The following is a 13,448-nucleotide window of genomic DNA, read 5'->3' on the forward strand; positions in this document are numbered from 1 at the left end:
ACGGGACTAATCATTCTCATTTCTCTGGGCTGTCACTAGAAGAGCAAACTGTGGCTCATTAAGTGCTCTGACAGCATCCAGCGTCAGGAGGTTCCTGTGAGTAAGGTTTATTTGTTGTCTTTATCTTTCACACGAGTGAACTAAGCCTCATAAACACAGTTGCTGAGGATCAGATGAGATAAGATATTTGAACATACTTCCTAAGTCCTAAAATGCTGCCATTTCTTCTTCTTCTCATCATTATTAGCAGTAGTGGTGACAGATAATGACTACCAATTGACATAGGAGAGAATCGCAGGTCCTTCCCTGAAACTCACCGGGCGACTGAGGTTTAGAGTGGTAGACCCGGTGGACAGGCCAGGTTGGGGAGGTCCTTGATTTCAAGGGGCCATTGACAATGACCAACATCAGGACTGACTGGGTAGGGCGTGCCCTGCCTGGGAAGCTTCATGCAGACCCACCCTGCCCTGGAGAAAGCACCTGTTACCTGACACCACCACCAAGAAGACTTTTCTTTCTATGGCAATCATATAGTTTAGAGAAACTTCAAACTTTGGAAAAGTTTGCTTCTGTAAATGAGGACATTGCTTCGCTTAAATGACAGGGTTCAAGCAAGGTCTGGGCAGCATCTTTGTTTCACAGTATTTCTAGCCTTTACTTGGCCCTGTAAAAAAACAACAACCAACCAGAAACTCAAAAATTGGGTTGGGGTGTGGGGAGGGCCCCGCTGTCAAAACAGCTTTCCTATCTGATTGTTTATTCTCCCCATCAATCTGGTTTCTGAGCTGGCCATGAAGGGCAGCCCAGCTTTCATGGACTGCTTTCCTTTAGGGAAAAAACAAATGGCAACACAGGCATTTTAGAATTCTTTGGGGGCACTGGGAGCTGTGCAGTGTGCTTTTTACATAAATGGAGAAAATCTCCAAAGGTGCCAGCAAGACATTCCAAAGCTGCAGGTAGAATTGGTGTCCACGCCTAGCAGTGGGGCAAAGGGCTCCTTTGGCTCTAAAGGACCAATTTGTGTTTCAAATATCTTTCAGGAACTTGACACCTTGCAACTGCCTACTCCCAGGGAATCTGAGTAACTTCTAGAATAGCTTTCTTCAAGGAGAGCAGCAAGACCCAGCTTCGTTAGAGCTCTCCTTATTCCCTCCCAGACCGCAAGCCCGGATGTTGGAGTTCAGAGCACCCGCTTACTGACCAACACTGCCCAGCCTCACAGGGGATGATGTGACTCTTTAGAGCCTGGGTCTTCCAGAGGAACTAAAAATCCTGTGGGGGTGGGGGTGAGGGAGAGGGCATCCCAGAGACCAACTGTGGGCACAGGGGCCACCACAGTGGGGAGAGAACGGGCCACAGAATGCAAGTGTCACTAAATGTCAGGAGTAATTTTGAAAAATAAACACAGAGAATGTAAAACCCAGCAAAAGAAATTTAACGAACCTTTGTGGTAGGCTGAGACAACTGAGGCAGGTCACTTATCAAGTGTAAAATAAGTCACAATTGATTTTATACATTTTAGGAGTCAAAAGGCACCAAAGATCATCAGTTGTTATCAAGTTGTACACAGGCCTTATACTATTTGTACAAATCTATTTACTTAGCTTGTAGACAAGGATCCTTTGGGCAAAATACCATCATTCCCCAGTCAGGGAATATTCATGCCTTTTAAATTCAGCCAGGAGGCCCCTGACAGGTACTCAGGACTCTTCCATTCTGAGCTACCTGCATATTTCTAGGGAAGGCATTCCAGGGTTTTTTTCCCCTTTGTGAAAGGTCTTGTGCTGGGGCAGCCTGAGGACTCCCCTCCCCCAAGTCCTGGCGACTCTTTCCTCTGGGCCCTGGAGGCGACTCTCCTGCGCCTCAGGTTTCCCGGCTCCTGCAGTGCCTGCACCGAGGACTGATCAAATGTTTCTTTCTCGTTACACCGGCGACCGGGAAACGCTGCCTCGGCCTCCATCCTTTCTCCTACGGGTTGCAAATGAAGCACAGCAGCTTTTGACGTTAGCCTGTTTCTTCCCAGGAAGAAAGGCGACTTAATTTAATTTTGCACTGCGCTCCTTCATCCCAGCCGGCCTCAGGGCGACGGGGAGATTTCCCCTATTTCCAAACGCTGAGCGCTCCCTGGGCACTAACTGCCCTGTGCAATCATGATTGTGACAATAAGAACGTCGGGGAACGGGTGTTTGTTTTCTACTTTGCAAATCACAAAGCAAGAAAATACCTTTGTCTCTCTTTTTTTTTTTTAGCAGTTCTGAATAAAAGAGGGAAAGGAAATTTTAAGACATGTTATTTTTGCTTTGCCAAAGGTAATCGTATCAATAATGTTTTCTTCTCTCTCCCGTCCCTGCCCCTCCTCCCATTTTAGAAGAAAGGTTCACAGATGCAGTGAGGTTCCTGCCATGTCCCTATACCTGGAGATGTCCTTCAGGGCCAGCCAAAATCGCGCCCCGGCCGGGCTCGGGACTCTCCGCGGTGACCGCCAGTCCTGTGGTGGGTCTGACAAACTGCGGGACAACTCTCCGAGAAGACAGCCACCTGCCAGATTGTACCTCACTCCTTTCCACCCAGGAACCCCGAAGCGAGGTGCCGGCCTGCGGAAAGGCCGCCCAGGGGACCGCCAGGGGCCCGGGCTGCCCTCCCTGGGGAGGGTCCTGAGTCCGGGCGCGACCCGCGCCCTGGCACGCGAGCCCGCGCCGCCCGGAGCCCGGCTGGAGGCGCGGCAGGTGCGGCGGGAGCCCGGACGCTGACCTACCTTCACGAAGAGCTCAATCTCGGGGTCCCTGTCGTCCCCGTTAGCTGTCGCCGAGTCTGTCATGCCGTTGCCGCCCAGGGCCACTGTCCCGGGCCGTGGAGGCGCCACCTCTGCAGCGCCCAGGCCAGCGCTCTGCGCTCGTGTTCCTGCCCGGCGGGGCCCCTCTTCAGGGCGGCGTTTAATTTTTTTTTTTTTTTTAAACCATCTATTTCTCTTCCCCGGGCAGCGGAGTCTGGGAGGTCAGTGTCCCAGGTGATCACACGGAAAGGAGAGAAGCCGGGAGGGGGCAGGGGGAAGGGGGAAAGGCGGGTGAAGGGATGACCACAGGTCCTGGGAGCAACAAGTGCCAGGCTGCCGAGAGGTGTCACAGGATCCGGGACTGTCAGCGATCCCGCCGCCGCCGCCAACGCGCCCAAAATAGCCGGCGGCCGCGGGGCGGGGTCAGCCCGGGCGTGGACGCGGGCGGGGGCACGGGAGGGGACACCCGGGAGCTCCGGCCTCTGCAGCGCCCCAGCCCCCGCCGCACGACCCCGCTGTGCGGGAGGCGGGGACAGAGCTGGCGCAGGCTCTGCCACCTAGGCCAAGAGGACGTCCTGGAGGGGGATGCAGAGGTGGGGGAGAAGGAGTGGAGGAGAAGAGCAAGGGGAAGGGGAAGAAGAGAGGAGAAGGTTTTCTTTAATGAAGCGTTAGCTTCAAGTTACTCTGCTACCAGCGTTACCCACTTGGAAAACCCTTCCTGCCTTAGCGCAGCTCAGAAAGGAGAGGGGCGGTGGGGAGAGGGCAGGGAAGGAAAAGCACCCGAGAACGGGCATTTGGCACCGGGTGCTGAGCAGACAGAGAGCAGCGCTGGGGGCGGGGCGGGGCAGGGGCGGTGGCAGGGCGCAGGGCTGCGCCAACCGGGTCAGGTGCGGCTGGGCCAAGGATCCCTGTCTTTCACCCTTCTGGATTTTTTTTTTCCTTCCCCTTTCTTTCATTTTCTTTTTCATTCTATTTTCCCCTTCATTTCTTATTCTTATTTCATTCCTGTTCCTCTTTTTTTTTTTTTTGTGGTGAAGTATGATACGCATGCAGAAAAATGATCATGGGTGTGTAGCCCAAAGAATTTTCACAATCTGAACCACCCTTCACCCCCGCCGTGTAGCCAGCCCCAGATAAAGACGTAAGATGTTACCTACACCCCCAGAACTCCTCCTGCTCTCTCCTCTCTACTTCTCCTCCCCCTTCAGCTCTCTCCTCAACCAAGGTAACCTTTATCCTAACTTTTAACAGCACAGGGTAGTTTTGCCTGGAATCTTGCTGTCTGGCTTCTTTTGTTCATCATTATGTGAAATTCATCCATTGGGCTGTGTGTAGTTGCAGACTATCCATTTTCATTGCCACAGTTTATCCATTTTCTGTTGATAGACATTTGCACAGTTTCCAGTTAATGACCATCACACATACTTCTGCTATGAACCGTTCTACCTATCAAACATCCTTTGGTTAGATCCATGAACACTTTTCTCTACGGTATACACTTAGGATTGGAAGTGCTGAGTTGTAGAGTATAAGAATGTTTTTCTTGAGTGAATACTGCCATATGGTTTTCTAAAGTGGTTGCACCAATATACATTTCTGCCCCTCATTTCTTTTACAAATAGTTACTAGGTCTTTTGCACCCAGAACATGGTCACATTCTTTCTTTTCTTCACCTTCTCTTTAGTTAATCCTGTTTGTGCTCTGTCTTGCCTTCCTTACAAATATGTATTTGTTCACAGATTTATAAGAAAGAATGAATTGCTTAATAAAAAATAAGTAATAGTACTTGTAATGTGCCAGCCAATAATGTTGAGTACTTTACGTGTCTTAACTTGTTTAGTCTTTACAAATAGTATTATAATCCCAATTTGACAAGTGGGGAAACTGAGGCATGGGGTGCGTAAGTAACTTGCCCGAACTCATTTAGCTATAAAATGGTGAAATCAGGATTTAAACCCAGACAGACTGAGCCTGTGTTCTCAACTACTCTACCAATTTCTTTTCTCAAACTAAATGCAAACTGTTTTAAGTCATTTTGGAGGAAACCAAAGAGATTTTTATCTCCTGGTCTGAATGGAGATTAAAATCCATTTCAAGATAATAGTCACATGAAAGGAAAACTAAGCCTGCCACCTGAATTGAGCAGACAGAGGGACTATATAAGCTGGAATGTGGAGAGACTATTGCCCATGGTTGGAATGGGGAGATGGAAAGGCTTCAGGGAACAAAAGGCACTTCAGCCCAACCTTCCTGAAAAATCAGGCATCTGACAGGCAGAAAAGAGGGCAAGGTGTCCTGACCACCCTTTATGGTAGCTGCTTTCCCACAGACTCCAACTGCAAATGTCTCCTTCTCACTGAAGAAAGCGGTCACCAAGCCCAACTTGCAACCCTCTTGGTATATTATAGCTCAGTCAAGGTGAGGTTTAATTGCTCTCCTCCTCCTTGGTTTCAGGCTTACATCACCGAATCCTTGAGAGAAACAGTCACCTTCACAGCTGTACATTCCGAGCCAATGACTACATACTCTAGGGAGGACCAAGGTTACAGAGTGAGACTGGTGCCTTCACTGCATGATGCACAGACTCATCACATTCCTGCACTGGAGTGGGGACAATATTTTAATAGCAATGTGGCAGAAGTAAATAATATTATACACATAAAATGCCTTTGAGGGGTTTCTATTGTTTGTTTCTTTAAATGAAAAATATTTTACACACGTTTTAGCCCATTTTATTTGACTACGCTTTAAAGAATGTGTGGTATGACCTCCCTTTCCTTAATCCCAAACCTGGCAGGGTTAACTTTCATTTTATCATCTCCAAATATCTACTGCTTTTTGGAAACTGGGACGGTTCCCTTTTAATCACAATTTCTAGAATACCTCTCATTTGGTATAATTATCAATAGTTTTGATATTATAAACCTTCAGATATTATAAATCTCAGATAACCAATAGTTTTGATATTATAAATCTTCATATTGTAAAAAAAAAAAGTCATCTTTGGTCATGAGCTATTTCTATGAGTATTTCCAGTTTTTAATTTTATATTATGCCTTAGTTCAAGGTAAGAGGAGGCCGGGCATGGTGGCTCATGCCTATAATCCTAGCACTCTGGGAGGTCGAGGCGGGTGGATCCCTCAAGGTCAGGAGTTCGAGACCAGCCTGAGCAAGAGCGAGACCCCATCTCTGCTAAAAATAGAAAGAAATTAACTGGCCAACTAAAAATATATATAGAAAAAATTAGCCGGGCATGATGTCGCATGCCTGTAGTCCCAGCTACTCGGGAGGCTGAGGCAGGAGGACCCCTTGAGTCCAGGAGTTTGAGGTTGCTGTGAGCTGGGCTGATGCCATGGCACTCTACCCTGGGCGACAGAGTGAGACTCTGTCTCAAAAAACAAAACAAAACAAAACACTTCATTTTGTGCTTTGTAATGTCAAAGCATAATTGGTTAGCATCAATTTTAGCTTTGGTCAGAGAAAAACATTGTGCTTCTAATTTCATCCCATAGTTTCGCAAACTTGGAGCAAGTTTCAAAAAATCTTTACCAGGAAAGCACTTCAAATACCTATTTATTGTTCATGTTGGCAGCACATACACTAAAATTCAAACCATACAGAAAAATTAGCATGGCTCCAATGAAGGGATGATATGCAAATCTGTGTAACATTCATATTTTTGTATGACTGTTGAAAGCAAAAATTACATCTGATAGGATTTTTTACATTTTTAAATTCAGTAATATGACAACTGTAATATAAAGGGCAAAGAGGAAAGGGATTTATATAGTGGTAAGGTTTATCTAGTTCACTTGAAATGGCAAACTATTAACTCTAAGTAGACTGAGAAAAAATAGGTATGTATATTGTAACCCCTAAAGAAACAACTAAGTTATACAAAGTGACATATTAAAAAAGCTAATAAATAAATTAAAATGGAATGGCAAGAAATATTCAAATAATCTAAAAGGCAGGAAAAGGGGAAAAAAGAAAACAAATACTTAATAGAAAACTAATAATAAAATTGGTACACCTAAATACAACCATATCAATACTGGAACTAAATATAAATTGTCTAAACACATCAATTAAAAGCTGGAGATTGTTGGATTGGATTTAAAAGCCTCAAGATCCAACTATATGCTATTACAGAATTCACTTCAAACACAGTGTTACTGATAAATTAAAAGAATGGCAAAACTAACCCTATCATGCAAACACTAGTAAAAAAAAAAAAAGAAGCTAGTAACTGCATTAATATCAGACAAAATAGACTTCAGAATAAGGAAATTATCAGGGATACAGGGGGATATTACATAATAATGAAAGGGTCAACTCACTAAGAAGATACAACAACCATAAATGTGTATATACCTAATAACAGAGCTTCAATATAGATGAAGAAAAAGCTAATGGAACTTAAAACAGAAAGAAACAAATACATAATTATAGTTAGAGACTTCAGTTCTTGTTTCTTAGTGATGATAGCACAAGTAGACAAAAAATCAGCAAGAATATAGAAGACCTAAACAGCACTGTCAATCAACTTGACCTAATTAGCACTCATGGAATATCCCCCTCAAACAACAAAATATACTTTATTTTCATGTGTACATGGAACATTCATCAAAACAGACCACATTCAGAGTTACAGAACAAACCTTATTAAATTTAAAAGAATGAAATCATTCAAAGTGTGTTCCCGGACCATAATGGCATCAGTTAGATCAATAACAGGAAGATATCCAGAAAACCTCTAAATATTTAGAAATTAAGCAACACACTTTTAAGAAATTCACTGATCAACAAAGAAGTCTCAAGGATAATTAGGAAACATTTTGAACTGAATGCAAATGAACATACAACATATCAAAATTTGTGGGATGCAGCTAAAGCTGTGTCTATAGAGAAATTTATACATGAAACACTTATTTTAGAAAAGAACAAAGGTTCAAATCAATAATCTAAGCTTCTACCTTAGGGAACTAGAAAGAGAACAGCTAGCTAAACCCAAAGCAAGCAGAAAGAATAAAATAATAAATATAAGAACAGAAATTAGTGAAACTGAAGAAAATATAAAACAATGGAGAAAAATCAGTAATATCAGAAGCTGTTTTTAAACAGATCAATAAAATTATAAACTTTTAGCTAGATTTATCAAGAGAAAAAGAGAGAAGATATATGTTACCAATATGAGGTATGAGCAATGGGATATCACTACAAATTCCACAGACATAAAAAAATTAAGGGAATACTACAAACAACTCTCTGAACATAAATAAGACCACTTGGATAAAATGAACCAAGTCTTGGAAGGCACAAACTGACAAAACTCACTCAAAAAGAAGTAGATAACCTGAATAATCCTGTGTCTATTAAAGATATTAAATTCATAGCTGAAAACCCTCCCAGAAAAGAAAACTGCAGGCCCAGATGCCTTCATTAATGAATTCTACCAAACATTTAAGAAAAAATTACATCAATTCTATACAATCGCTTTTAGAAATCAGAAGAGGAAGAAATAAAGGATTTGTATCTAGGATTTGTAAGGAATTTTCACAACCCCTCAAAAAACCAAACAACCCAACTTAAAAAAAAAAATGGCAAAATATCTGAACAGACACTTTACTAAAGAAGACCTACTAATGGCAAATAAACACATGAAAATGTTCTCAACAGTCTTCAGTAAAAAAATGCAAATTAAAAAAAATATATATATAAATCTACATAATACACCTATTAGAATGGTTAAAACATGCACTCATGAAAATCCCATGTGCTGGCAAGAATGCAGAGCTACTGAACTCTCACATGCTGGTAGGAATGCAAAATTGTACAGTCTTTCTGGGCAATGGTTTGGCATTTTCAAATAAAGTCAAACATACACTTAACTATATGGCCCATTTACCATCTCCTGGGTATTATCCTAGAGAAATGAAACTTATGTTCACACGAAAACTTGGTACATAAATGTTTATAGCGTCATTATTCATAATTACTCTAGACTGGAAACAACCTAAATGTCCTTCAGTGGGTAAATAAGTAAAATGTGATACAATTCCTACATTGATATGTCACTTAGCAATAAGAAGGAATGCACTATTAATAGTGTAGAACACAGATCTCAAATGCATGATAATAAGTAAAGTCTCAAAAGGCTATATACTGTAAAGTTTCATTTACATGACATTCTAGAAAATAAAATATAGGAATGGAGCAATCAGTGGCTGTGAGGGATTGAGGTAGGGGAGGGTTTGACTACAAAGAAGCGGCACAAGGGAATTTTGTCAGATGACAGAACTACTTTGTATCCTGTTTGTAGTGATGGTTACACACATCTCAGTATGTGTTGAAACATACAGAACTGCATACCAAAAGAGTGAATTTTCTGTATGTAATTTAAAACATGTAATTCAAAATGCTTAAATAATTTCAAAAAAGGTAAAGCCACCAGGTTCTATTTCCACATGCTCTTTCCACACATTCTTTCCTTCACATCCCTAAAATCAGAACTCATCTTACCATTAACTGCAAAAATAGAAAACAAATCTTGGCCAGGCCCAGTGGCTCACTCCTATGACCCTAGCACTCTGGGAGGCCGAGGTGGGAGGATCACTTGAGCTCAGGAGTTTGAGACCAGCATGAGCAATAGTGAGACCCCGTCTCTATCAAAAATAGAAAAATTAGCCAGGCATGGTGGTGAGTACCTGTAGTCCCAGCTACTCAGGAGGCTGAGGCAGGAGGATCGCTTAAGCCCAGGAGTTTGAGGTTGCTGTGAGCTAGGCTGACACCACAGTACTATAGCCCAGGCAACAGAGCGAGAGAGACTCTGTCTCAAAAAGAAAAGAAAACAAATCTTTATTCTATTAGACCTAGTGCTCCTAATTAAGACAATCAATAAAATAGAACAAAGCTTCATTAAAATAAAAACAAAACAAAATCAGCATATTTAGAAAATTTTATTTTCTAGAATGTCATGTAAATGAAACCATACAGTATATAACACTTTGGGACTTTACTTATTATCATGTGTGTCTGTGATGAGAGGAGCAGTACTGTAAAACAATGATGATGCTTTTGTGGAGAGTTTCCAGAAACGCTCACTCTATCCAGTACCAGAGCACAAGCATGTCATTAGTTATAAGTCCCAACTTTTATGTACCTAATGGTACTTAGTTGAAGCCACTCACTTTGGCCAGAGGAGCAGCTATTTCTATGGGAGTTCACCTAGGTTGTCCTACCCTTATATTCTCTGCAGAGTATCTCTCAGACAATCCCAGGGACTTGAGGTTTAAACTGGCAGATTTTGATGACAGCTGCAGAAGCACCAGTCACGTGGTGTCTCTGTGGGAGGAACAAGTGGGTGTAGATGAGGGAGGTAAGTCCTGGAGAGGTCACACCCCATGAGGTCATACCACATGAGGTCACAGATTGAGCTGTAAGGAGGATGGGGCTGGGTTGCTAGTTCTATCTATTCCATTATAAACTAAGGTGCCCTTGGGCGTGCCCAATATTACCAGCAATCTTTGTCCCCACAGCAGTCTGCCTACTGGTGTTTAGCAAAGGGAAACGCCTGGGAGTGAGCTGGACTGAAGCCCAGAGTCTTTGTCAACAACCGTCACTCATTCATCCCACTGATTCACCCACTACCCATTTCTTCAACCAGTGTTTTGGGGATGTCTTCTGTGTGCCAGACACTGCTCATGCTCTTTCTAGAACTCTCTGAGGGCATGCACATCACCTTCTGATGATGAGCAGTCTTCATTCCTGCATTTTTCCTCCATAGATTCAGTTATGTCTTTCCCAGAAGAGTGGAAGCTTCTTGAGGACAGGAATCCAGTTTCATGCTTCTTTGGCATGACTCACAGATTGCAATGGTCCTTTGCTACACACTTGTAAACAAACTGATAATATGGCGAGTACAGTGTACATGCTCAATAAATACTTGTTGATGGAATCAATGAATGAAGGAATAACTGGCATCTCTTTTATTCGCAGCCTCCTTTCTTTGGGATTTTGCTCTTACATCAGTGAAATAGACATCACAGTGTGGAGTTTTTATAAAGATTCTAATTTTGAATTAAAACATATGAAAGAGTTAAGCAATAAAATAATAATGATAGTTAACATTTACCAGAAACCCACCATATGCTGGGAACTCTCAATCCCTTATCATCTCACTTCACGCCCATAATAACCCAATGAGGCTGTGCTATTAGTCCCATTTCATGAATGAGGAAACAAAGACTTAAAGAGTTTAAGTAACTTGTCCAAGGTCACATGGGTAGTTACAAATATCAGAGCTGGTACTCTGACCCAGGTCTCTTCATGGTTAAAGCCCATACTATTATCCATCATGCTTTACTGTGTGTGTCACATAGGATGGGGCTGGAGGAGGTTGGGATGCTACTAGAGATTTAAAAATTGCTTATTGAATTGTCGGAATTAATGAATTACTGGTCTTGGATAAGGAATGGCTAGGCTTAGGGATCCTAGAATCCTCCTTTACTTTGCTTAAACTAAGAGACACCTAGAGATGAACCGAAAACAACAACAGCAACAACAAAACATAGACCGAGCCCTAGAAAAAGGAAATTATGGGAGGCAAAACAGGAGAAAGTGATCTGAGGTCATGTTCTGTTGCATCACCATGCATTTTTGGCAGGATTTACTGCTCTGGTGATTGTCCTCACTTAATGAACAAGCGCCTACTTTAGCTCTGGCAAGATCACATAAAAGATACAACTATTACACAAATGCATAAAAAAAATTCTGGACAGATTCCAAGATAAATACATGTAGCAAAATTCCAAAAAACCCCACAACTGTTGACTAGTATTACTTTGATCTACACTTCTGATTTTTTTTTTGGGCAATAGGCCCATCTCACCAACTGATGGGAGATGGTCTTTAATAACTCAAAAAAGGGCATGGTGTTAAAAAGAGCCCTTGGGAAGCAAGGTGTGGAACATGGGGAATAGGAAGCCAGCATCTATACTGGTGGGAGTAGAAAGCAGAATGTTTTGAGGGAAGTGAGCAAATGCCCACGGCTGAACAGATTAAAGTTCTGAAAGGACATGTAAACAGTTCTTATAATCATTAGCAATTGGAATCCATTTGCCCTTTCACTAAAGGGTCTCCCAATTTTCCTTAGGGATCTACACTTTCTCCATTCTGAGTCCATTAGGTTTTAGTGGAGCTTCAGGGGTGGACAGGTGACTCATGTTGGCCAATCAGAGCACTGCAACCTCTGGTCACCGTGATTGGTTGAAAATGGACATGTGATCAGCTTGGATCCAATGAGATTAAAATTCTGGGGCTTTTGTCAGAAATGTGTTTAAGAGGCCATTTTTCCTTCTGCTGGACTTATACTAGGATGTGATCTTACAGCTATTTATACTGTCTCACCACCTCTAAGAGCCTGACAGTACAGCCAACAGAGAAAAAACAAGGGCCAAAATATGGAGAGAGGAACCCCAAGTTCTAATGTGTTGTCTGAGCGACTGGGTTTCTTGGTGCCTAAAATTTGATGTCCCTGGAATTTCCTGTCCTGATGGCCGGTAAAATCCTTCTTTGGATCAGATCATCTTGAGTTGCATTTTCTGATGTTTGCAACTGGAGATTTATATCCTCATCATTTAGAACTTAACATTGAGGGTTATGGGCAAGAGATGGTCCATGTGACAGCAAAAGACCTCAGGAATGTTATAAGGTGGACATGAGTCAATGACACAGTGATACACTTTTAAAAGGCGACCACATCCTGTGATGAATAAAAAAATGTTATTTTTAGAGTTCCAGATCTTCATAAAAGCACTGTATAATCATTGCAGGCTCTTGCGCTGTGATACAAAATGAAAGTAAAAGTATGTTCAGAAAATTGACAGAATTCCAGAGAAAGGCTATATGCATAGGTTTAAGGTTATTAAAGCTAGCTACAGAATAAAATAATAAAAATCATAAAGCAATGTCTCCATGAACTGATTTTTTTCAACAGAGATAATATCTTACAATGTAATTTAAAAAGCACTAGACTAAGATCCAGAAATTCCAAATTCAAAGATTTCTAACCCTGTAATCCTGCCATCTAACCTCTCTGAGCCTCAGTTCCTTTATCTGTAAAGTGAGGATAATAGGACTTACTCTGGAGTTTGTGTAAAGTTAAGTAATATTATTTATGAATATGTATAATGCACCCAACACAATGACTAACCCATAAACAAAGAATAAAAGTGTTATTTTTTCCCCAAAGGTATATAAGGCAGGCAGAGAGCAAAGCATTTTACAAGAACCATCTCACATAATGCCTTGCTGCAACGCTATGTGTGAGATAGCTACTATTGTTACCCCATTTTGCAGTTGAAGCAGCTGATACATACAGATTACTCAGTAAGCTAGAGAGCTATAGAGCTGGGATTTGAATCCCAGGTTGTAGGACTCCCAAAAATCTGCTTTTAATGACCTCAATAAATGAGTACTAATTACTATTAATTTTTCATCAATGTGTTTCAACAAATAGTAAAGGAAATAAATAAAAATAGTAAAGGCTCAGTCTGGAAATGATGGCTGAAGATTGGCTGCTGAATCGTCCAAAAAGAAATGCTCCCAGGTAAAGAATGGACTACTGGATGACTTTCATCTTCACTTAGCTGTCTGCTTGTCATAGCATGAGCTC

The 13,448-nt window shown here is 42.0% G+C and overlaps 1 protein-coding gene and 1 non-coding gene across 3 annotated transcripts in view; one reads left to right on the top strand and one right to left on the bottom strand.

The window, feature by feature from the left end:
- Window positions 1-13,448, bottom strand: part of CLIC5 (chloride intracellular channel 5) — a 155,465-nt gene that overhangs the window by 93,315 nt on the left and 48,702 nt on the right. The window contains exon 1 of one of the 2 annotated variants that reach the window (XM_069488098.1): window positions 2,756-2,975. The exons of the other annotated variant lie outside the window; for it this stretch is intronic. Coding sequence (XP_069344199.1) covers window positions 2,756-2,818 — 63 coding nt within the window. The 5' untranslated portion in view covers window positions 2,819-2,975. Of the gene's footprint in view, window positions 1-2,755; window positions 2,976-13,448 lie in introns of those variants that run through there. 2 annotated transcript variants of the gene reach the window in all.
- Window positions 6,352-6,455, top strand: LOC138396153 (U6 spliceosomal RNA). The gene has a single exon (XR_011235626.1). It is a non-coding gene; the product is annotated as a U6 spliceosomal RNA (small nuclear RNA).

This window comes from Eulemur rufifrons, chromosome 15, assembly GCF_041146395.1.
Source record: "Eulemur rufifrons isolate Redbay chromosome 15, OSU_ERuf_1, whole genome shotgun sequence".
Lineage (NCBI taxonomy): Eukaryota > Metazoa > Chordata > Mammalia > Primates > Lemuridae > Eulemur > Eulemur rufifrons.